This window comes from Oratosquilla oratoria, chromosome 40, assembly GCF_046742065.1.
Source record: "Oratosquilla oratoria isolate Oo_2021 chromosome 40, ASM4674206v1, whole genome shotgun sequence".
NCBI classification, from domain to species: Eukaryota; Metazoa; Arthropoda; class Malacostraca; order Stomatopoda; family Squillidae; genus Oratosquilla; species Oratosquilla oratoria.
The window spans coordinates 16,213,798-16,241,522 of NC_134816.1; the positions used below are offsets into that span (position 1 = coordinate 16,213,798).

The window sequence follows — 27,725 nt, forward strand, 5'->3', positions numbered from 1 at the left end:
CTCCTAAACAATTTTAGAATAGATACTTGTGTTTCTAAAATGCCCGATTTCAGTAAAGCTCAGTTCATAGGACTACGTCAGGAGCTTCAGCTTACAGATTGGGAGGCAAAATTAAACGAAAGGCCTGTAGATCAGATGTGGGAAATATTTCAAAATACGCTCACTAAGATGATTCAAACTTACATTCCTTTTAAAGACAGACGTCCCCCAAATCAGGCTCGCCCAAAGTGGCTCGACAAAGAAACTGAAAAAAGTATTGCTAAAAAGAGACAGGCTTATAAGAAATATAAGTGCTCGGGTGCATCTGTCTATGAAACTTATGTATCAATACAGAGAGATTTAAAAAAGACAATAGGAAAAAGAAAACGACAATACGAAATGAACATCGCTGATAAATCCAAAGAGAATCCCAAAGAATTCTATAGTTACATTAGAGATAAAAAGGTTGTCAGGAATCACATTGGTCCACTATTATCTGCTGACGGTCAACTTGAATATTCAAATGAAGGAATGTGTAATATCTTAAACAATTATTTTAGATCGGTATTCGTAAACGAAACACCTCAAAGTGAATTCCAAACTAAAACCCGTGAAAAGTCTAGGGTAAACTTACTCACTACGTTAGATATAACAAAAGAAAAAATTAAAAGGTGTATAGACAAACTCAAAGATAATAAAACACCAGGGCCTGACGGTTGGCATCCAAGAATCTTAAAGGAAATGAAAAATGAGATTGTTGTTCCATTAGAAATAATTTTCAAGAAATCCATCATATCCGGAGATGTCCCAAGAGAATGGAAGCTAGCTAACGTTACTCCCATATTCAAAAAAGGTGACAAAAAGAAACCAAATAACTATAGGCCTATAAGTTTGACTTTAATCGTAGAAAAAATAATGGAAACTATCATCAGAGATGCTATCGAACATCATTTAGAAAGTAACCGTTTGATAAATGATAGCCAGCATGGTTTCAGACGGAAACGTTCTTGCGTGATTAACTTACTCGAATTCTACAACACAGTTATCTCGAATTATGACAAAAGAAACAATATAGATTTAACATATCTAGACTTTGCAAAAGCTTTTGATACCGTCCAACACGAAAGACTAATTACTAAATTAGCTTTACACGGAATAAGTGGTAGCCTATTAAGTTGGACTAGTAATTGGTTGAATGGTCGAAAACAGAGTTATTTTAAATGGAAAAACTTCTGGATGAAAAAGTGTTACAAGTGGAGTTCCACAGGGTTCCGTTCTTGGGCCACTTCTATTCATAGTATATATAAATGGACTAAAATCTACTGTTTCCAATTTTGCTGATGATACAAAACTGTGCGGAGTGGCAAATGATCACTCAAACCAATTAGATATTCAAGAAGATTTAGATAAATTACAGCAATGGTCTAAAAGTGGCAAATGAAATTTAACACAAGTAAATGCAAGGTAATGCACATAGGTAAAAATAACAGTAAGTACGATTACAAGTTATTTCAAAAGTCCATCGCTCATTAACAAGCTATATAAATAGTTAGTTCGTCCACATTTGGAATATGCTGTTTCCGTATGGTCACCAAATCTCATTAAAGACATTGACAGACTGGAAAAAGTACAACGGCGAGCCACAAAACTGATTCCAAATATCAAAAATAAATCATACGAAAATCGACTAAAACACATGAATCTGTTTTCCCTAAAAAAAAAGCGTAAACTCAGAAGTGACTTGATACAGGTCTTTAAGATTTTAAAGGGAATTGACAACATCAAAAGTGACCAAATTTTCACATTGAATGAGAATTAGACAAGAAACAATGGTCTCAAACTGTTCGGAAATAGATTCAATTTGAAAGTGGGTAGAAACAACTTTGCCAACCGTGTAGTTAATGAATGGAATAAACTTCCTGCACAGGTAGTGCAATGTAGTTCAGTTCGAAGCTTTAAGAATCATTTAGATAAATACCTAAGTAAGATGCTGTAATGATTATGATTTATCTTATATTATTTGTTTTTGTTTTGTTATATTTTGTCTGTCTGATTTTCATTTATTATTAGTTATATGTCAATTTATTATTATTTACTATTTACCTGTTTGTTTATTATTTAACTATACCTATGCATTTATTTATGTATTTTATTTGTTATTTACATTATTATGGTTTTTATTTATTATTTTATTATTAATATGATTTTTTTCGCATCCGACCTAGATATGGATCAAAAGGTCTCCTGTCGGTATGCTCCGCCTTTGTAATCCTTTGTTCAACGTCTTTTTCGTTGAAAGAATAGAAGAACAGGTTGAGGAAGGTATTCCGTGACAACGGATATTGCAGTCAAGTGGTGAAAAGGTGGGCGATTCCACAGGGGAAGGCAACCGAAGCGCGTCACCACCGGCAACAAGGGTGGCGATCTCATACGTGAAGGAAGTTTCGGAGATTGCAGCCAGAATGCTTCGGAGGCACGGAGTTTGTGTAACACACAGAACGAGTAACACGTTGCACGGGGCTCTCGCCAGAGTCAATGATCAGGAGTGTAAAGTGGACCTGGCCGGTGTGGTCTGCAACGTGGAGTATAAGGACTGCAACGCACACTATGTTGGGGAGACAAAAAAAAGAGAGACTGGCTACGAAACTGCAAGGAAATCGCAGAGCGGTGAGCAGGAAGGAACAGAGATCGGCTGTATTCATATATTGCGATTAGCATGTGCACAGGTTTGATTGGCAGGGCGCTGATGTCTTTTAAAAGAACAACAAGAAAGGCAGCAGGATGTCTTTTGGAAGATGGGTCAGCGACAATGACAACATTAACAAATCCGTCACACTTAACCCCATCTACAGAAGAGTAAAAGGGAGAAAAACAACCAGCAGCAGGCGAGGAATTAGGTGTTTGTAGGATGGTGACATTTTGTCACTGAGAGATTTCCAGATGTGAGAAACATGGGAAGCCCGACCCCCTCGCGGGACTCCAGGTCAACTCTCGGACATTAGGTCACAGGAGATTCCTGGGAAAGGAGAGGCGACTGACGGGTTCCAACGGTCCTCTCCGAGTGAACCGCATGTTTTAGTTATTTAGTTATTTTGTATTGACCAAAGAATTAAAGATGTACAGTTCATTCAAAGTAATAAGTTCCAATATAAAATACAATCATATATAGAACAACACAAATGTTTCCATATGAATGATATAAAGAATGTTTAATCCTATAAGTAGCAATGGTAACAGCACAATATCATGTATAAACATTAAGTAACAAATTATACCGTGAATATTATCATAGATATACCAGTCATTCTGCATAAGATATATCAAGTGCCTGTATATTATCTATCTATACTCTATATACCAAGATTTTTTCTCAAGTCTAAAGCACGTTCCTACTCATACCCATTTTAATCCCATCCTCCACCCTTCCCTCCCCCCCGTCATCTTGTATCGTCAACTGGTGTTGAATGGATACATTTTACGGAACTCTGGTGGTTTCTTCAAACTCACAGTACAGTTTCATTGGTTTTTATTCAAACCTCTCACTTGGTTCACAAATACACTACATAGCTTATATGTTCTATACTGTCAACTGTTTATAACACCTTTTTGCACAACACCCGCTATCACACCGACTGGTCTCTGCCCGGTGCGTCTAGGGATGTCATTCACCGGAAACGCTGAATGTGCAACATTTCCAGGTCCCAGCAATTACACTTACACTGTTTTCAATGGGAGTATTTGGTCTCCCACAACCAGTACTCTCATACTGATTACCGATTACATCCCATTTATTTATTATATAATATTTCCAGGGGGGAAAAGCTCGTTGCTATTGTGTTGTTCAACAATGTTGTGAGTTGGTGGTCGACTGCACTTATAAGTGTGCGTTCGTGTGTGTGTGTGTGCTGTCGGGCGGTCGCGCTGCTAAAGATTGATGTGTCAGCGATTTGTGTATTTTACTGGACCTCGTGATGCTGAATCGGCGTTTGATGCTTGTGGTGGACAGTGAGTGAGGAAGTGGGTCATATGACTGGGGTTATATTACTCGTCTTTATATGAGGTGTATACAATCTTAGCTCCTCATGGATGACGGGTCATCCCTGTATCCCTCCCACTGCCCTGGGAAAACAATGCTACTGTTCTGTCGTTACATATTTCTGTAAAGCTTTGACTTCATAAACACATTTATATAAATCGACCAAAAGGTCCCCTTCACAGAATTCAACGTAGGTACGTCAAACCAATGAAATTTACCCCGTAGGCGTACAGTAAGTGGACACTCCAATAACACATTGCGCTCAGTTTAAAAATGGTCCCCGTTGCACTGGCACAACTGCTGTCCCCGTGGAACACGGCTCCATCTCCAAGTCTCTATCTAAGGATTATGTGATATTAATTGCAGGCGTGTAAAGGCTTGCCGTGTATAGTTTGGAATGAACACTGCTAGAATATACCTCGTGCACATTCAAATTGGGACTCAATTCACTTTTGTGTGTTACATATCTGGTAGAAGTATCTGGTTTGTTGGCCATTATTTCAATTATTTTTTTCTAATGGGTTGGTGTCAGTGTTATACTGAAGGGCTCTACAGATAAATCTGTGGTTAGGTTGTTGTTTTTTTTCATTTCGACATAACTGATACACGAGATGAAAAGGATTGTACAGCCGCGACAAGTCACGTGGCAGGGAACGTGACTGATGTTCACGACCTGACGCTTCTCTGCCAGCGCGACCCTGCTTGACCCGACCTAACCCAGTGCAAAAACCTAATTACGCAACACGGGTAACTTGCCCACGCAGTATATATATCGGCTTCCGCCGCATGTAAAATCAGTTCACTCGTACCTTACAATAAAGGAGACGAACTCACCAAAACCTTTTTCTCTTCATCAATAGTAGCATCGCTACAGGCTCCTCTATACCAGGTGCCCTAAGCTTTGATTCTAGAAACCGTCTTCTATTTCTTGCCAAAAGCATGGAACACGGAATAAATTTCCAATTCTATGAGACACAGATCAATACTAGTTTTGTCCCTTACTCCGAGTAAACATTTGACTAGTTTAGTATATTGTTGTTGAGCCATGTTTCAGCGCTATATAGAAGAGCAGACGCGACAGCTGCGTCAAACACTTTACTTTTATAGGTAAGAGGCATATCTGTATAGGTCGCATAAAACACAGCAAACTTGTTGACCACAGTTTGTCCCTGTGCCTCATGCAACTGTATTGCCTCGTCTATCCTAGATGTGTACGTAAACCAAGTATCTAAGTACAGATATTTATTACAATATTTTATCATCTAGCATTGGATATTTGATGGTGCCTTATCACTATCATCGTAGTTAATCTAAAAAATTAACATTTATCTGCATACTATATTCGGTACAGTAACCCAATACAATGTTTAAATTTCTTATGCACATTTCACGCATCAATTACAATGTCGTCCATAAGTAGCATTGAATGAATGGTTCCTACGAACCCGACTGCTTCTATGGCATCCTTTAAGATTTCTACCATTTTATCCATGTAGATAATAAAGAACAGACAGGTTGATGGTGCACCTTGCCTCACTCCTGCCTTGGCCTTCACTGTAGCTGCTTTTATCACGTTCCTCGTACATCTATAATGTTTTGTATAACTAGCAGCCTGACTTTACCACAACCGATAGATTTTAAATAATCTATAGATTTGTTCCGTGGCACTCTATTAAACGCTTTGCTTTAATCGATGAAGACAACACATAATTTTAGTTCCATACGATCGGCATAATCAGAGCATCCTTAGTGATATGATTTGTTCTAAGCTTCCTCTCTTTGGCATAGCTCCGGGTTGGTATTTATCTACATCAATCCAGAGGCGCAACCTATTCAGTATCAGTATGTTATATACCTGGCCAGTGTATCCTGTCATGTATCCAAATGTTCACATGTATTCTTTCTTTGTGTGGTGGTCGTAAGTTGTCGGCCAGTACGCAGTTTTCACCTCCCTCCTCTACTTTATCGTCCAGCTGTGGACAAGTTTGACACACCCAGTAGGCCAAACATGGTCAGATCAGCGGCGTCTTTTGTTAATGTCATGCCCTCAGGTCAAGTATTTCTTCCACCTCTGCCTTCCACACCTCTTTTACTAGTCTTTCTTGACTCATTCTTTCCATGTGTCCAAACCATCCTAATACTCTTTCATCAACCCTATCTCCCAGCTCCCTTTCCACCCCTGTTCTCCTCCTCACCTCCACATTTCTCACTCTATCTAGCCTAGTAACCCCTATCATACTTCTCAGACATTTCATCTCAAACACATTTAAAATCCTTCTCTCTTCCTCTCTTATGTTTCATGTTTCTGCCCCGTACAGTGCTGTCCGCACAATCACTCCTTCATATAACCTCCTCTTAACATCCATTCCCAGATGTCTATTTCTAATTACACTTTTTAATCCACCAAGGCATTTACTCGCTTCTCTCAATCTACATTCTACCTCTATCCCCACTCCTCCCTTTCCTGCCACATTCACACCCAAGTATCTAAAGGTATCCACTTCCTCCAGTCTCTCCCCCTTAATGCTCACTTCCAGCCTGCTAATACTGTCTCCCCCTGTACATCTCATCAACTTACTTTTGCTCACATTTATCTTCAGCTTCCTTCTTTCACACACCTTCTCAAACTGTCACTAACTTCCTCAATCCCTTCTCTGATCCTGCTACAAGCGCAGTGTCGTCAGCAAACAACAACTGGCTTATTTCCCACTTTTCTCCATTTTCTTTAACCATCTACAGCCCCTGACCCACTACCCTTGCATTCACTTCTCGCACCACACCATCCATGTATAGATTGAACACATCCCTGACGAAGTCCCACCTTTACCTCAAACCATTCACTCTCTCCATTCCTAATCCTAACATGAGCTCTACTACTCTCGTACAAACTCTTGACTGCTCTTAACAGCTTTCCTCCTATCCCATATATCTGCAGTACCTCCCACAGTGCCTTCTTGTCTACCCTGTCGTAAGCCTTTTCCACAAGTAGTTAGAAAATTGTAAATATAAAAACGTCATGACAGGCTCTTTACCTTTATGATTAAGACAGCGTATGATCCCAGCTATGATCTATGGAAACTAACGAAGGCAAAGGAAACAAGGTAGGGAGTGTACGGAGGACAATGGAGAGGTCATTGCTAGGAATATCCGCGAGGGACAGTAAAAAGGCAAAGTGGATGTGAGAGCAGGCTAGAGTAAGAAATACTGTGGAGGAAATAAAGTTGGAGCCGGGCAGGAAAAGGAGCCAGAAAGGAGGATTGTAGAGGGATTGGTGTGTTACTAACTTGACACAGCGAGGTAGGAAGCGTGGAAGGAGACCAGACAGAATGTGGAAAGAAGAGATAGAGAAGGCTCTAGGAGTGTCATTGCAGAGGATGGCTTATATTCGTGCGACCAATAGAAAAATTGTGGGAGATGCCATTGTTCAGCAGTGGACCTTGATTGAATGAATGAATACCACATATGTCAAATGATAAACACAAATAAAGAATAACAAACAATTTAAACTTTGATTTCTATGTACACTAAAGTCGTCTAAAGGAAATGTAAACACAACATTTCGCATTCTTGCTCTATTTGTCAGTGATTTGGTGTGTAAACAGAAAGAGAACAGATTTGGAGATTGGTAAAAGTGAGACTTGGGAGAGCGATTTACATACCAGCTGAAGAACTATCTGAAGAGTTGTTTCGTTTTCGGATACGACGGATTCTGAAAGTGTACACTCCTTTCTCCTCCTTTGCCTGTGTGTGCCTGTGTGAGCATGTGTGTGCGTGTGCGTGCGTGTGTGTTTGTGTGTGTGTGTGTGTGTGTGTGTGTGTGTGTGTGTGTGTGTGTGTGTGTGTGTGTGTGTGTGTGTGTGTGTGTGTGTGTGTGTGTGTGTGTGTGTGTGTGTGTGTGTGTGTGTTTGCTCGCTCAATGGGGAGAAAACTTCATGACATTCTGATCCTACACTAAGAGTTTTTTTTCAGTTGTATCCCCTCGTTTCATGACTAAACACCGCTGCCAAATCCTTCTCTCTCTATCTATCTATCTATCTATCTATCTATCTATCTATCTATCTATTTATTTATCTATCTGTCTGTCTGTCTATCTATCTATCTATCTATCTTCTAACGTTGGGGGTCCGTTGGAGGGCCAGGAATAGCTTGTTACTGGGTATATTTTATAATCAAGATGTGGAATAATTTCTATCACAGTTCTTTTTTTTTTTTTTTTTTTTTTTTTTTTTTTTTTTTTTTTTTTTTTTTTTTTTTTTTTTTTTTTTTTTTTTTTTTTTTTTTAGACCATCCCACTTAAGCATGCCTCAGTCTTATACAGAGTTATCAATCATTTTTCTCATTATACCTTTGTTCATGTACTTGGACGACGATCCTGCTTTTTCTGCATCTTTTTAAATCATCTTACACATCTTCCCTGTGATCTTTCTAATGTGTTTTTCTAATAAGAAGTTTTTCTTTTTCATTATCCTTACCCCCAGGTCAGTCTCATTCTTTGCCTTTGTATCATTCCCCATTCCCCATCAGTGATTGTGTTTTCTTATTTCTACCCATTTCCAATACCTTGCATTTCTTTACAATGAAATTCATTCCCCACTCCTGGCTCCACTCAAATACCTCATACAGATCATTCTGTGAAAACCTCCAATCCTGGATGTCTTTCATTCTCCTCATAAGGTTTGTGCGCATGTGTGTGCGTCCATGCAATTGAATCTGAGTGTTGTTTTCTGTCTGTATGTATATTCCCTTGAATGACCTTCACCATTTGTAAATATAAAAGTAAACCAACCAAAAATAAAAATGTGATTTAAAGTGTAACCATTTCTGCTTTCCATCTCTCTCACTAACATAACTCCTTTTATTTTTTAATCATTTATCCTTATTTTATATTTTTTCCGCCCATCCCTTTTCTTTTCGTTTTGGTGATTCGATGGACCCACCAGGAGGCGACCATCTTCTTGAGGAGCTCTACCATGGATAAAAATAAACGAATAAGTGAATAAATATAACCACGTATCTTTGAACCAATGAAGCAATGAAACTTCCTTATGTTGTCACCTTACCCCAACTTTCTGAGCACACAGGGCAAATGTGAATGCTTCCTCCACGCATAAATTCCTCACTCTCACTTTCTTCAATGATTTTCCAGCTGTAAAAGTCGATCAATTAAAGACTGGATCTACTCTTAAAGCATCTAAGCATCTTGATAGTGACTAAAACCAAGCTAATCAACATCATCTTCGTTTCTACACTAAGCTATCAATACCAAACCTGGACCATGACTAAAACAGAAGAGAATAAATTAACCACTTGTGAGATGAGGTGCCTCAGAAAAACATTAATGTTACTAGGTGTGACAAGATCAGGAACACTACCATAATGTAAAACGAGGGATCAACACGAATCCATCATTACATACAGTACAGCAGCAGAGAACCAGATGGTTCGGGCATGTAGTCCGGATGCAAACGATACCAGCTACCGAGTAGAGCCTACTATAACAAAAGAATATCGGGATATAAGGCCAGAGGTAGACCAAATAGAATATGGAGAGAAGACGTCAATTAGACATTGACCTCGTAAGGCATTCCACTTCTCAGAGCTCCCCCAAACATACATACACACACACACACACACACACACACACACACACACACAAGAACCGCCAATTGTTTCTCCCTACGATGCCACTTTGGGTACAAGTGGACGGGGGAAAATAATACTAATTAGTCAAAATAGAATATCCAATTATTTGTAGAATTATTAAGACACGTAAGGAAACGGTTCTCAGACCACTACAGGTTTACTAAGTAACAGACACATACGATGTTATTGACCAATAACCAAGCACAGTTTTTTTTTGTTTTTTTTCCTATGGAATTATTGTTTCTCACTTTATGACAACCAATCAAGGGGTAATGGAAAAGGTCGATGAAATAAGGAAATTTTCATTAGGTTTTTAAGTGAACCCTTCCCTCTTTTTTTCATCTTATTCCTCGTCTTCGTCGTCATCGTCTTTTTCGCATTCTATTTCCTTTTCGATTTATGCTTCTTCTTCTTCTTCTTCTTCTTCTTCTTCTTCTTCTTCTTCTTCTTCTTCTTCTGTTTTCAATTTTCTTGCTGGATCGTTTGGGATCAAGTTTAAAGAGTAAGCATGACTTCTTATGAAACTTCAGTAATCTCTCAATGTTTGTACGACGTAACAAATTGTGAGCCCAACATCCAATCCTGTTTGGGCTCAGTGTTGGTGCGAGCTCAGTTATTGGGAACTTGCGTTGGTGACTATGTAATGAAGTCCCCCTTCCCCCATATGAGGGTTTGGGGCTGATTCAAAACACACGCATACATCAGAAATTAAAAAATTCAACCAACTTCCCGTCCCAGCACCTCAGAAATGATGGGCCAGCCCGTTCCCCGTCACACTTCTTGGGTCAAAAGCAATAAAGCGAGGCACAATTCTTCCACATCGGGGCCCGTATGGTGGCAGGCTCTACAGCTGAAGTTTAGTTTCTAATGGAAGTTTGGGTAATTGGCCGTATAGCCATATAGAAGATAATAATATGCATTCAGAGCATTGAGAAATGTTTAAACAAATACATTACAGTTGAAGATAAACAAACAAAAATAAAATATTGTATGTTTGCTCTAGTTTTGTAACATTCAGCTCACACACACAAGTGCACACACACACAAAATACAGACACACAACACACACACAATTTGGAACCATACATGAATTTTAAGCTGCTAGGTAGGACAAATGGAAAGTAATCGACAGGCCCCACGGACGTTGGTTTTTCGTTTTATACAAGAATTTGGTAAACACACACACATACACATATAATATATATATATATATATATATATATATATATATATATATATACATATATACATATATATATATATATATATATATAGATATATATATATATGACGAGTTAAACACCATGTGAGGACGGAGTCTTTATTTGTACGACGTTTCGCTTATTACAGCTTTTTCAAGTATTTGAAAAAGCTGTAATAAGCGAAACGATGTACAAATAAAGGCTCCTAACTTTTAAGTTATCATAAGCCAATAGGTGATTATGATAACTTAAAAGTTATTATATTCTATGGCAACCCCCGTACCTGTTCCCTTGTTGTGAAAAACAATCTGTCTGGCAATGGCGGCATATTATCGAGAACCAATGTCATATATGAATATCGCTGTACTACTGGGGGCTGCGCACCCCGTAATTCTTCATACATTGGGTTCACGACATGCCAACTGAGTAGACGGTTGTCCCTACATTTACAACAAGGAGCAATTAAACACCACCACCTCCAATACCACCAGGCTTTAATCGATAGGAAGACAATCGTGGATAACACTAGGATAGTTGCACACTGTGCCAAAATTAAGGAACTAAAAATGCTTGAAGCCATCCACATTAGGGAGAGAGCTCCAATTATTAATATTCAATGTAATATGATTTCTGCCATCCCGCTATTTAATTCTTCCACGAGATTTGGAGCCCAACAACAGCAACACCCACCTCCTTCCTCTCCCCCTCCCCCTTCTACACTTCACCAACCCCCAAATGATCAGCGTGGTGCCCCAGCGAGAAGACCTACCTTATCTGACTCCCCGGGTCACGAACCATGCACCGTTCCCAAGCGGCCCATATCTAAACCCATGTTGTCTGTACACCATTGTCAATTGTGAATCATGTAGCTTTGAAAATTGTGACTTTTCTCTTGTAACTATTCTGAAGGTGGCTCCCTGAAGTCGAAACGTCAATTAAATATGGAAGACTTGTATTTGCCCACCCTCCTGAAATGAGACCTATTGTGAGGAAAATTGAAAATCTCAGTAAGAAGATTAACCAGTGCCAAAATGTTGTCGTATTTAACTCCGTGTGTATTAGTGAGAATCTGCGCCCTAAATATACAATATATATATATATATATATATATATATATATATATATATATATATGTGTGTGTGTGTGTGTGTGTGTGTGTGTGTGTGTGTGTGTGTGTGTGTGTGTGTGTGTGTGTGTGTGTGTGTGTGTGTGTGTGTGTGTGTGTGTGTGTGTGTGTACGAAAAAAGCTGGAGTCCGGGAACCATAATGGTGGAAACGTAGAAAACACCAGACTCAGGAGTAGGTAATTTATTCCCGACGTTTCGAGTCCTGTCCGGGACTCGTCCTCAGGGGATACAATGGGATACAGTGAATTACATGTTCTTAATATACTAATAGCTACGTCCGCCGAGGGGGACGCGGTAACCTGTCATGGGGGGGGGGGGAGAGAAGGCAGGCGCTATGATCTGGTTCATGCGAGAGTGTATGGTGGTGGAGGGGAGAAGGTAGGCGCTGTGACCTGGGTCAAGCGAGAGTGTGAGGTGGTGGAGGGGGAGAAGGTAGGCGCTGCGACCTGGGTCAAGCGGGAGTGTGTGGTGGCGGAGGGATAGGGGGGGAGGAGGGGGAGGGAGAGAACCTGCTTCTTACCCCTGCGTATATAGAGTTGAGTGTAATATTACACTCAACTCTATATACCTTCTCCCCTCCACCACCATACACTCTCGCATGAACCAGATCATAGCGCCTGCCTTCTCCCCCCCCCCCATGACAGGTTACCGCGTCCCCCTCGGCGGACGTAGCTATTAGTATATTAAGAACATGTAATTCACTGTATCCCATTGTATCCCCTGAGGACGAGTCCCGGACAGGACTCGAAACGTCGGGAATAAATTACCTACTCCTGAGTCTGGTGTTTTCTACGTTTCCACCATATATATATATGTATATATATATGTATATATGTGTATATATATGTATATATATATATATGTATATATATATGTATATATATATGTATATATATATGTATATATATATGTATATATGTATATATATATATATATATAAGCACTAAAAACCCACTATCCATTGGAATTAAGAAAAGAAAGGAAATAACGATTACCATATATTTCGATCACTTACTGTGATCCTCTTCAAGCGATATTCCGCTTGAAGAGGATCACAGCAAGTGATCGAAATATTCGGAAATCGTTATTTCCTTTCGTTTCTTAAATCCAATCAATAGTGGGTTTTAGTACATTTATTAATGTGTTGCGACATTTCTGGACAGTGATATATATATATATATATATATATATATATATATATATATATATATATATATATATATATATATACACACAAATGCACACAGATACACCAAACACGGTAGAAACAAGTAGAAAAAATGTGAAATGAAACATCATAAGAATGCCCATACATTCAAGAAGCAAAAAATTGCTCCCGTGGACATAAGTCAATGGATAACGGCACCCCGCATATTCGGAAGGAGTAGCCAGTAGTTGTGGCACAGTCCTTTTGGTGTATTCTACGACTTTAGTTTTGAATTTCAGCTGCCGCCAAGCGAATTTATTCCCCTGAGAGAAACTCGTTCCGCAGATACGGAGTTCAACCAATGGTGAGACGATCGGGACGAGAGGAACGGGTGGGGCGTTAGACCCCAGACGTGCCTCGTTCTCGTACAACTCACCAAGACATGCACTCAGAATCTGGTGTAGGGGAAGTGCGGTCCCGAAGAGTTCATTCCTGAAACACGAATCGCTCTCCCACCCCTTCCGTGCTAAACAGAGCAAAATAAATTATCAACGGCCCTTTGAATATCCAAACAAGGCAATTTGAATATTAGGTAATAAAATTATTTTGTTGATTTATTTTGTCGTGTTTAACACGGGGAGGGTGGTGGACCAAATCGTGTTTCATTGTGGGACGGTAGCTCTCAGACTAAGATTACAGTGCTGGGCAAACGTCATGGATCACCCATTGTCTACTATGCAAATATTTTTTTTTTTTTTTTTGTCAGAGTATGTTCTATACAGGGTGATAGTTTTTACCGAGAAATCCATTCAATACTAAGCAATAAATCCTTTATATATGTAATGAGAATGTCGACGGTCGGTGTCGACAATACGCCATGTACCTCTCACAAGCCCCGCCTTCTTACACAGAAAAAAAAATATAGACTTCTTATACTTGAACCTGAGTGTCCATATTTTTTACGTTAATGTTGAATTGGAGAAGTAAGTTACTCCGCGTTGTCTAAGCAGCTACTGGCATTATGAGAGTTTGAAATCACATGTAATCGAAAAAAGAAGAAAAGTAAGGGACTCCTGTAGTCCATGCCTGACGAATAACAATACAACAGTTTTCTGCGTCTTTGTTATTACCAAGACTGAGGTACGTAAGAAAATGACGAGGAGCTGATAACTCAAGCGGTACATCCCACAGTACATACCTGCGAGGAAGAGGACAAAACCGTACTGGATCAAGGGACCCTGGTGTCTTCTGGTGCCACACATGCTGAAGGCGAGGCCTGAACTTCCCACAGGATCTCTGTTGCGGTACCGCCTTCTGTGGAAGCACAGAGTGATGGTATTACTATGACGTCAGAGAGAAATTATCGTCACTTACAAGGGCGTCTACGGAATATAAGGTAAGTAACCAGCTTCTCTTCAAACACTTAAAACGTGAGGTTCTTCTCAGTTGAATAGAATTTCCTGACGTCAACCAAAATAAGATCCTTAAATATGTCCACTCGGCCTCAACGAGTTTACCATCCCATGTAATTCTTGGGTTATTATGGGAATATTTCCCTTGGCAAATTTTAGGCGTTTCTTTTGCAGGGCAGCTGTGACCCATGATATATGAATTTAAGCATCTCAGAGTTTAAATTCCTTTCATAAACCTAACAAAAAGACAGGGTTCTGGAGGATTGAACCTCTGCCAAATATAATCACGTACACTGTTACCAAACAAAATCTCTTCCTTCAGAGCCAAATGTGTATATCTACACTGATTAGGCATCGATTAATGGGATGACTCATTTTCGAGAGTCGAGTGTCGCCTTGCAGGAAAGAGCTAACTGCAAGAACCAGTGACTCCAGCAGACCAAGAAGAAACAGGAATGGAAGACGGAGGAGCTTCCAGTTGCTCAGACGTGACGCAATCCAATTTCAGTGGAAAGCTAAACATCCCAGATTCAGTTAAACAGAACGGAAAACCCGCGTAAGGACTTAACCCATCATTAAACAGCAGTTGTTCCTCTCTGCCTCACTTCCCCATCACAGAAGTTTCTAGAACTCGTCCCAGACTAGGATGGAGGAAATTAGAAGGATTCTAATTCCACACAATACACAAGGTAAGAAAATCCAGAAGTGTTAACACGAATGCAAATGCGAACAATTAGATAAACAAATACATATGCGTGTATTTATATATAAAACACACACAATAACACACACTAATACACACATACACACACACACACACACACACACACACACACACACATACACACACACACACACACACACTCACACACACACACACATACACACAAACACACACACACACGCACACACGCACACACACACACACACACACGCAAATGTATATACGGCCCAACACGGGCGCGCGGGTGTGCATATATGCACGAACGTATGCATGCACGCACACTTCCAAATAAATAAAAAAAATCACTGATATTAGACACACTGTTACTGCACTCTTTAGGGAAGGGGAGTGTGTATATGATTCACCATGGTCTTGGATCACATGTTGGATTCGTGATAGATAGCTATTTTCCTCCCGGAAGAGAGCTCAGAGCTCATATATGACCGATTTATGAGTAATCCTGTGACCTTACACGCACACATACCCCCAACTCCCCGCCCACGAGTTGGAGTAACAACCCGCAGCGCCATATATATATATAGATATATATATATATATATATATATATATATATATATATATATATGTATATATATATATATATATATATATATATATATTCTGTGTCTCCCCCATACAGCGATAGAGGGAAGGGACTCGGCCAGGGCATGCTCCCATCACCCAAGACTACACACGCAGGAGGATAAGAAAATCGGGTTGTTGTTGTTGTTATTATTACAATTATTATTATCATTATTATTATTATTATTATTATTATTATTATTATTATTGTTATTATTATTATTATTATTATTGTTATTATTATTATTATTATTATTATTATTATTGTTATTATTATTATTATTATTATTATTATTGTTATTATTATTATTATTATTATTATTATTATTATTATTATTATTATTATTATTATTATTATTATTATTATTATTATTATTATTATTATTATTATTATTATTATTGTTATTATTATTATCATTACTATTATTATTACTATTATTATTATTATTGTTATTATAATTATTATTATTATTATTATTATTATTATTATTATTATTATTATTATTATTATTATTATTATTATTATTATTATTATTATTATTATTATTATTATTATTATTGTTGTTGTTGTTGTTGTTGTTGTTGTTGTTGTTGTTGTTGTTGTGTTAGCGGCAGATGATTTCATTACGAGAGGCCCATCGAAGAACGACCCATTCATCGCGTGGACTTACCTCCTCTTCCAAGAAGAGAGGCCTTTCATCACGAGAGGTCCATCGAAGAACGACCCATTCACCGCGTGGACCTCAGCTGCGCATCAGAGGTCACCTAGTGACCTCCTTCTCCATACATCTGTCAAATCACCCAAACAACAAGACTTTGCGCTCAATCCAGGGTCACACCTACGGCTCTGGCTCCCATGAATACATTACTAGATCAATACACACATATGATGAATAGGCATACCCACACTCAAGTATAAATCTATGTTAACCCAGATTTTTATTATTCAATGTTTGAGTTTTTTTTTTATCATAAATTAAGTGAAAATAAGTCACGTCTTTGTATAAACATGCAAAATTCATCACTACCTATCTGTATTAGATATTATGATGTGGAACACATGCTGCCCACCATGCAACCTGTGAATCACTTTCTCAAAAAGTCTAATAAACATTTTCATTTTGAGATCCATAATAAAGAAAATAACTTCAAATGAACTTAACGAAATCAAAAAATATAAAAGTAACATCTTTGTGTTATTCAAATTTTGTATTTAATTTTTATCCGTAATATAGTTTTTTTTTATGGGAACCAAAAGTAATATCTAAGAAATGTTATAAGAATTATCTTTGTAACTGAATTCCGTTCTGAAACAATCCATAACTAGTAATAAATCCTTTTCTCCAATTTATATATATATTTACTGAAGGCCTCATTCATTATATATCTGGTATGTCTTATGGTATGTTTTATGGCATGTCTTATGCGCATCTATAACTTATATACTACCACCTATAAACAACATTCTCTACATCAAAGGTAAATAGTGATGATAAGAAAAGTGGGTATTTCCCATAGATTATTTCTTTATTTCATGGGCATACCAAAGAAAACTATGTAGGCCATATTTGCACGATGGGTTACTATTTGCACGACCACAGAAATATGTAGGCTATACAGGATCTTGCTAACTTACGCGTAACTAAATGATACTTCTATAAAAATGTGTCTGAGGGTGTTCTACAATTGTGATACATTGTATTTACTTCAATTTTTCTTAAAACCTGTTAGGTTTAAAATATATGGAAAACGAAACAAAATATCTTATTTGCCACTCTACCTCTCCAACGGCGCTAGGAATATTGCCACTTGGAAAACTGCCACTGGGAACATTGCCATTGGGAACATTGCCAATGTGGGAACATTCCCATTGGGAACATTGCCAATGTGGGAACATTACCACTGGGGACATTGCCACTGGGAACATTACCCATGTGGGAAAATTGCCACTGGGAACATTGCCCATTCTTTTCAACAGAAGTTTGTAGCCTTATAGTTGAAATTAATGATAATAATTGTTTTAAAAAATCAAACTTTTATCTAAAAAGATTTTTAATGATTTATCTAAAAAGCATTATGATATCTAGAAATTGAATTCATATAAAGGTATATTCAATGAGTGATAGTATAATTAAAAATTGAATCAATCTAAAATCTAATAAACGATTATTCAAACAGCATTTACATATTTAGAAATTTATCTAAAATATTTGCATGTTATATACAATAAACTTCAAATATACTAATTGATCATGGGCATTTCCACGATTATCAACAATATTTCTTATGCGTGCATTAATGTCCGCATATTTTTTTATTACAAAGGATTACAAAGGCGGAGCATGCCGACAGGAGAGCCCCCGGTCCACAACTAGGTAAGATGCGAAAAAATATCTAATAATGATAAATGAAATAAAAATAAAATAAGATAAGATAAGATAAGATAAGATAAGATAAGATAAGATAAAATAAAATAAAATAAAATAAAATAAAATAAAATAAAATAAAATAAAATAAAATAAAATAAAATAAAATAAAATAAAATAAAATAAGATAAAATAAAATAAAGTGAATAAAATATAAATTATAGTGATATAAATAATAATAGATAAAATAAATAAATGCATAGGTATAGTTAAATAATAAATAAACAGGTAAATATTATATAATTATAAATTGACAGATGAATAATAATAAATGAAAATCAAGCAAATAATACACAGACAAATAATAACAAACAAATAATCAAACAATACAAGATAAATGGCAGTCATTACAGCATCTTGTTTAGATGTTTATCTAAACGAGTCTTAAAGCTTCGAACTAAACTACATTGCACTGCACTGCCTCTGCAGGAACGCTGTTCCATTCATTAACCACACGGTTGGCGAAGTTGTTTCTACCCACTTCCAAATCAAATCTATTTCCTGACAGTTTGAGACCATTTCTTGTCGGATACTCATTCAGTGTAAAATTGTTATCACTTTTGATGTTGTCAATCCCGTTTAGAATCTGAAAGACCTGTATCAAGTCATTTGTGAGTCTACGCTTTTTTAGGGAAAACATTCATATGTTTTAGTCGATTTTCGTATTATTAAGTTTTGATATTTGGAATCAGTTTTGTGGCTCGCCGTTGTACTTTTTCCAATCTGTCAATGCCTTTAATGAGATTCGGTGACCATACGGAAACAGCATATCCCAAATGTGGACGAACTAACGATTTACATAGCTTGTTAATAAGAGATGAACTTTTGAAGTCAAAAGATCGCGCGATCAGTCCTAGAATCTTATTTGCTTTCTCAGAGGGTCAAATCCACTGCTTAGATAATTTGAGATCGTTACTGATAATTACATACATACATATACCAAAGGCTTTTTCGCCCTACATGGGGGGTAGCCACAAAGAAAAAGGCATAGAAACCACTCCCACCCATTCCATTTCCTATATATTCCACTACCCTCCACCCTCCTCCCTCCCTCTTATCTTGGCACCTCCTGGATGACGGGTCATCCCTGCATCCTGTCCACTGCCCTGGGTCAGAAGCAGTGTCGCAAGACACAGCACATCCACAGCAAGGCCGCTTCATAAATTCGGCGACCCCCCCCCCTCTCCGTCCCCTCATGCAGAAAAGGAGAAGACGGGGAGAAATCCCTTCGGGCTGCGTCAATTTTCTTCTCACACATACCTCCCCACCCCCACCCCCCAACCCCCTCATGCATCTTAGCATCATCTATACACAAATCCTCTCTATTCACCCCTATCTTCTGTCCTCTCCCTTCCTTCCTACACAGACATTCCTTTCTTTTGTAATGCCCCTTTCACCCCATCCATCCATCTCATCCTAGGACGCCCCCTCATATTCACTCCTTCTACCTCTGCCTTCCATACTTTTTTTTAATAATCTTTTTTCATTCATTCTTTCCATGTGTCCAAACCATCCTAATACCCTTTCATCAACCCTATCTCCCAGCTCCCTTTCCACCCCTGTTCTCCTCCTCACCTCCTCATTTCTTACTCTATCTAGCCTAGTAACCCCTATCATACTTCTCAGATATTTCATCTCAAACACATTCAAACTCCTTCTCTCTTCCTCTCTCATGTTCTATGTTTCTACCCCGTACAATGCTGTTGATACAATCACTCCTTCATATAACCTCCTCTTAACATCCATTCCCAGATGTCTATTTCTAATTACACTTTTCAATCCACCAAGGCATTTACTCGCTCCTCTCAATCTACATTCTACCTCCACCCCCACTCCTCCCTTTCCTGCCACATTCGCACCCAAATATCTAAAACTATCCACTTCCTCCAGTCTTTCACCCTTAATGCTCACCTCCAGCCTGCTGTCACTCTCTCCCCCTGTACATCTCATCACTTTACTTATACCCACATTTATCTTCAGCTTCCTTCTTTCATACACCTTCTCAAACTCTGTCACTAACTTCCTCAATCCCTCCTCTGATCCTGTTACAAGCGCAGTGTCGTCAGCAAACAACAACTGGCTTATCTCCCACTTTTCTCCATTTTCTTTAATCATCTCCAACCCCTGACCCACTACCCTTGCATTCACCTCTCGCACCACCCCATGCATGTAAAGATTCAACAGCCAGGGTGACATAACACATCCCTGACGAAGTCCCACCTTTACCTCAAACCATTCACTCTCTCCATTTCTAATCCTAACACAAGCTCTACTACTCTCGTAAAAACTCTTGACTGCTCTTAACAGCTTTCCTCCTATCCCATATATCTGCAAAACCTCCCACAGTGCCTTCCTGTCTACCCTGTCATAAGCCTTTTCCAGATCCATAAAAGCCCAAAAAACATCCTTACCCTTTCCTATAGCTTTCTCACATATCTGTCTTACCACAAAGATCTGATCTACACAACCCCTACCTGTCCTAAACCCGCACTGGTCCTCACCAATTACTCCCTCTGTTCCTCTCCTAACCCTTTCAATCAAGACCCTCCCATACGCCTTCCCAACTGCACTCAACAAGCTGATCCCTCTGAAACTACTTCACTTACGCTTGTCCCCCTTTCCCTTGTAAAGTGGGACTATACAGGCACTCCTCCAGTCCTCCATCACTCTACCCTCTCTCAAACACACATTAAACAAGATCACCAGCCAGTCTACCATAAATTTACCTCCTTTCTTCAGACATTCTGCATGGCATCCATCCAACCCAGGTGCCTTACCTGCTCTCATCATCTTAACAGCTGCTTTCACTTCATCCTTCCCTATTTCTCCTCCATTTTCTTCACTCATCACTCTCATTTTCTTAGCGCTTCCCACTGCAACTACCTTTCCCTCCCTATCCTCCTCCACATTTAGCAACTCCCTAAAATACTCTGCCCACCTTCTTCTCACTGCCTTCACTTCCATTATCATCTCTCCATCTGCACCTTTTACCTTTTCCTCTCTACTTGATTCGCCTCCTTTTTCTTTTTTAATTTCCTTCCAAAACATCTTTTTATTGCTTTCAAAAATTTCTGTCACACTCTTACCCCATTTCACATCTGCTCTCATCTTTGCTTCCTTTATCTTATGCTTAGCTTCCTTTCTCTTTACTTTGTACCTCTCATACGATTCCCTCGTCCTAATTTGCAGCCAATCTATGAATGCCTGCTTCTTCTCTTCTACACATTTCTTTGCTTCCTCATCCCACCACTCACTACCCTTCCTTCTTTTTCCTCCCGCCCTCCTTGTTCCACACACCATCTTTGTACACCTTATGACTCCCTCCTTGAACCATCCCCATTCCTCCTCCACTCCTAGTTCTACTCTATCCTTTACTCCCTCCCACTCCTCTTTCAGTTTCTTCTTAAACTCACTCTCCTTTTTTTCCTCATTTAAGCAGTTCACTCTAAGTACCTCCCTACCTTCTGTCCTTTTCCTCTTTCTCCACCTATTCTCCACTCTCATTTTACCTTCCACCAGAAAATGATCTGATATTCCCCCGCTCTCTCCCCTTAGAACATGTACATCCTTAACTCTTCCTACCATACTCCTGGTCACCACTATATAGTCCATTAACGCTCTATCTGCCACCCTTCCATCCACCACTCTCTCCCATGTGTACTTATGCTTGACTTTCTTCTTAAATACTGTATTAGCTATCATCAACTCTCTTTCAAGACACATCTCCACCATCATTTCTCCACTACGATTTTTACCGGGAACTCCATACTTCCCAATCACTCTGTCTATTGGCTCATTTCCTATCCTTACATTAAGGCCTCCCAATACGACTACATTGACATTTCTCCCTAATCCCTCTATACACTCATTTATATCTACCCAAAAAGCCTCCCTTTCCTCTACGCTCTTCTCACTACCAGGTCCATACGCACTTACAAAAACCCACATCTCCCTTCCCAGTTTCACCTTCATCCACATTAACCTTGATGAAACCTCCTTCCACTCCACTACCCGCTTACTTATCTCTTCACTTACTAATACAGACACCCCTTCTCTCCCTCGTCCCCTCTTCACTCCTGAGTACCTCCCAGCTACACTCCCAAACTCACAGTTGCCCTTTCCTTTCATTTTATTTTCACTCAAAGCCAGTACATCCATCTTTCTTCTCACAAACATACTGCCAATCTCTTCCCTCTTACTCTAATCTGTACCACATCCACGCACATTAAAAGACCCAAACCTTAGGGTACTGGTTGGAAAACTCCCAGACCTTCTTATGCCTTTTCTTTTGTTTTTAGGAATGTCCCCTTTCGGGGCTACAGGTAGTAGGACTCCTAATCCCATCCCCCGTCCCTTTTTTGTCGCCTTTTACGACTCAAGTGGGAAAACTTGGTGGTAGCATTCTCTTCCCCCACCACGGGGTCGGCGAAAACAAAATGAATACTCAGAGAAATGGTACAGGACAGTAACGAGGGGTTGGGGGACAGCATAACGGAGGGACAGTCGTAGTATAAAAGTGTCATCATTTCTCTATGAACAGAGTTTTCCTCTATCATAGACAAAATGATGTGTGTCTCTGGTCCGTAGGGGCGCCCCATATAGACCCTAAAGTATCAACTATATGCTACTTTGCCACAATAACATGCAGCCAATACCCCAGAGGAAAGGGTCACCACGTTCAAACCGAATATGCATGGCTGTAGCTAAGCTTTCCTCCTGTTTCAATGCAAGGATGATTTTCCAAAGATTAGGGTGAGAATTACTCACAGATTTACTTAACGCATTATGAAATGCTTCAACACTATTATTAGTATGTGGTAAAATTAGTTCAGTTCGATTGAAGACATTCGAGAAAGCAATTGGGAACATAGGTTGATCTCTGCGTCGGTTATTTCTTCTTTCTCTCAATACCCGTATGTGAGTCATTTCAAAGTATGAGATCAATTCCGATGGTACACGTTCATCCTCTGATAGCTCTCCAAAAACTTCAAGAACTTCATCGGGTGGTACAAAAGTAAGTGCGGAAAATGCCTTATTAAAAGAGTGAATGCATTATCGTTGTGATATTGTTGTTTATAACCAAGATCAACAACCTTATTATATAATGACTAAAAAAAAGTGAAAGAAACAGCCATTTAAAATAGTGTTCGGTAAACGTATTTTAGTGCATTGATATTGCAGCTCATCCATGAACGTATCACTTCCATTTTCACTTTTTATCACACGTATCATTATGGGTCTTATCTTAGAATGAATAAAATTATTTTAAAACCGTAAGCAATTCGAAACTAAAAATTTTCAACAAAGTTATGTAAACAAAACACGAACGAAAAACTGCTGGAAACTAGCTAAAAAAAATTGTAAATGGTAGTTAAATGGTAAACTAGCTAATTCTCCTTTTAATAAAGTTAGATATCTGTTTAAATAAAAGTTATCAAAAAATGGGCACTTTCACATTGGCAATTTTCCCAGTTGCAATTTTCCCACATGGCTAATGTTCCCAGTGGCAATGTACCCAGTGGCAATGTTCCCACATTGGCAATGTTCCCACATTGGCAATATTCCCAGTGGCAATGTTCCCAGTGACAATTTTCCCGGTGGCAATATTCCGTGCATGCTCTCCAACACAACCACCCCCCCCACACACACGCACAAACAAACAAACAAATAAAAACACAAACAGTATGGCGGTAACTTTCTAGACCACCCAAGGTTGAAAAAGAAAATAAATAACACTACAATGAAAACTGGCAAACCAGCTCTGGTAGAGAAGTAGATGTGTGTGTGTGTGTGTGTGTGTGTGTGTGTGTGTGTGTGTGTGTGTGTGTGTGTGTGTGTGTGTGTGTGTGTGTGTGTGTGTGTGTGTGTGTGTGTGTGTGTGTGTGTGTGTGTGTGTGTGTGTGTGTGTGTGTGTGTGTGTGTGTGTGTGTGTGTGTGTGTGTGTTTGTGTGTGTGTGATTTACCATGGTCTTGGATCACGTGTTGGACTCGTGATCGACAGTTATTGACCTCTCGGATGAGAGTTCAGAACTCGTCTGACCGATCTATGGGTAATAATTTGACCTTACAAGCACACACACACACCCAACTCACCGCCCACGAGAGTTGGAGTAACATCCCTGGGTGGGAGTCGAACCCGGACCACCGTACTGTCAGGAGAGAACTCTAACCACAGCGCCAAGAGTGAGTGTGTGTGTGTGTGTGTGTGTGTGTGTGTGTGTGTGTGTGTGTGTGTGTGTGTGTGTGTGTGTGTGTGTGTGTGTGTGTGTGTGTGTGTGTGTGTGTGTGTGTGTGTGTGTGTGTGTGTGTGTGTGTGTGTGTGTGTGTGTTTGTGTGTGTGTGTCAACAATAATAATAATATTAATAATAATAATAATAATAATAATAATAATAATAATAATAATGATGATGATGATGATGATGATGATGATGATGATGATGATGATGATGATGATGATGATGATGATGATGATGATGATGATGATGATGATGATGATGATGATGATGATGATGATGATGATGATGATGATGATGATGATGATGATGATGATGATGATGATGATGATGATGATGATAATAATAATAATAATAATAATAATAATAATAATAATAATAATAATAATAATAATAATAATAATAATAATAATAATAATAATAATAATAATAATAATAATAATACATATACATACATATACCAAAGGCTTTTTCCCCCATTACAATGGTGGTAGCCAAAACACAAAGACATAAAATCCATCCCCACCCATTCCATCCCTAATACACTCCACTCCTCTCCAGCCTCTACCCTCCCTCTTATCGGTAAAATTTGTAAATGGGGTAAAATTTAGGTTGGGGCCTTTAATTGAATAAGTACACATTTTTTGAGATCTGATATGGTTACAACCCTAATCAGTCCAGATCTTTGAAGTTTAATTGTGTGTGATTATGTATTACACGTATAAAATAGTAATAACCATTTCCTCGGGTTCCACTGACCCACAGTTACCCACAGCCCCAAAGGGACTAGCAACAGTCTTTGGACACTCCAAGATCTGTCTAAGAAGAAACATGAAACTATTCTGTGTTTGTGATTTAATAATGTAGGACTTTGTCTATGTTACTGGTTGATAGAAGTAGGAGAGGTGGAATTGGCAGCTGTTTGCTCATTATTTGAAGAGGTTGGGGAAATACAGTCAAAACTGATAGAAATTCTGGGCCTTGTCCAGAGCCCAAGTATCAGCCCCTCTGGGTTGGCAATGGAATTGAGTATGTTGATGAATTTTGAAGAACGGTGGCAGGGAGATTCTCTCCTTCTGATGACTCTCCGATAAGAATATCCTTTAAAGATTTCTGTCAATGGTCCATATCACTTGCTTCAGTCAAGTATTTGCTGTTCATGACTCAACCAAGTAAATTTGAAAAAAACATAGTAAGTGTTTAATGCTAATCACAGGTTTTCACTAACCTACATCAATGAAAAGCATCTAGACCAGTGTTTCTCAAATGGTGGGTCAAGCCCCCCCCTCCCCCCTCAACAGGACTGCAGTGGGGTTTCTAGCTGGTGTACGTGACACATACTAAACCACTATGAAAAACAAAGTGATTTGGAACATATAAGTAATTAACTATGGTCAATGAATCAGATTTTGTCAACACTTGAATGGTTAATTTGTACATACATATACCAAAGGCTTTTTCCCCCTTACAAGGGAGGTAGCCAAAAAGAAAAAGGCATAAAAGCCATTCCCACCCATTCCATCCCTAATACACTCCACTCCCCTCCACCCTCTTCCCTCCCTCTTATCTTGGCACCTCTTGGATGACGGGTCATCCCAGTATCTTGTCCACTGTCCTGGGTCAGAGGCAGTGTCGCAAGACACAGCACATCCACAGCAAGGCCGCTTCATTAAATCAGCGACCCCCCCCCTGCCCGTCCCCTCATGCGTCAAATTTTTCTCACACATACTATCTCACCCCCCATTCCACTTCATGCATCACAACATCATCCATATACAACCATTCTCCATTCACCCCTGTCTTCTGTCCTCTCCCGTCCTTCCTCAGCAGACATTCCCCTCTTCCCCAAAGCCCCTTTCACCCCATCCATCCATCCCATCCTGGGTCGCCCCCTCATGTTCGCTCCTCCACATCTGCCTTCCATACCTCTTTTACTAATCTTTCTTCACTCATTCTTTCCATGTGTCCAAACCATCCCAATACTCTTTCATCTACCCTATCTCCCAACTCCCTTACCACCCCTGTTCTCCTCCTCACCTCCTCATTTCTCACTCTATCCAGCCTAGTAATCCCCATCATACTTCTCAGACACCTTATCTCAAACACATTCAAACTCCTTCTCTCTTCCTCTCTTATGTTCCATGTTTCTGTCCCATACAGTGCTGTTGGCACACTCACTCCTTCATACAATCTCCTCTTAGCATCCATTCCCAAATGTCTATTCCTCATTACACTTTTTAATCCACCAAGGCATTTACTCGCTTCTCTCAATCTACATTCTACCTCCACCTCCACTCCACCCTTTCCTGCCACATTCGCACCCAAGTATCTAAAACTATCCACTTCCTTCAGTCGCTCTCCCTTAATGGTCCCTTCCACTCGGCTGCCATTTTCACCCCTTGTTCATCTCATCACCTTACTTTTACCAACATTTATCTTCAGCTTTCTTCTTTCACACAATCTCCCAAACTCTGTCACTAACTTCCTCAATCCCTCCTCTGTTCCTGCTACAAGCGCAGTGTCGTCCGCAAACAACAGCTGGCTTACCTCCCACTTTCCTCCATTTTCTTTAACCATCTCCAATCCCTGACCCACCACCCTTGCGTTTACCTCTCTCACCACCCCATCCATGTATAAGTTGAACGGCCAGGGCGACGTAACACATCACTGACGAAGTCCCACCTTTACCTCAAACCATTCACTCTCTCCATTTCTAATCCTGACACATGCTCTACTACTCTCATAAAAACTCTTGACAGCTCCTAGAAGCTTTCCTCTTATCCCGTATATCTGCAAAAAGAAAAAAAAAACAGTGCCTTCCTGTCTACCCTGTCATAAGCCTTTTCCAGATCCATAAAACCTCAAGAAACATCCTCACCTTTTCCTATGGCTTTCTTACATATATGTCTTACCACAAAGATCTGATCTACGCAACCTCTACCCGTCCTAAATTCACACTGTTCCTCGCCAATTACTCCTTCTGTTCCTCTCCTAATCCTCTCAATCAAGATCCTCCCATAAGCCTTCCCAACTACACTTAACAAGCTAATCCCTCTGAAACTACTACACTCACGCTCGTTCCCTTTTTCCTTATAAAGTGGAACTATACAGGCACTCCTCCAGTCCTCCGGTACTATATCCTCTCTCCAGCAAACATTAAATAACCTCACCAGCCAGTCCATCATCACTGTATCTCCTTTTTTTAGACACTCT

General features: G+C 39.3%; 1 protein-coding gene across 1 annotated transcript in view; it reads right to left on the reverse strand.

The window, feature by feature from the left end:
• LOC143020556 (uncharacterized) overlaps positions 1 to 27,725 on the reverse strand; it is a 100,568-nt gene that overhangs the window by 56,741 nt on the left and 16,102 nt on the right. The window contains exon 2 of the mRNA XM_076176985.1: positions 14,333 to 14,448. Within this exon, the coding sequence (XP_076033100.1) occupies positions 14,333 to 14,448 (116 nt within the window). The remainder of the gene's footprint in view (positions 1 to 14,332; positions 14,449 to 27,725) is intronic.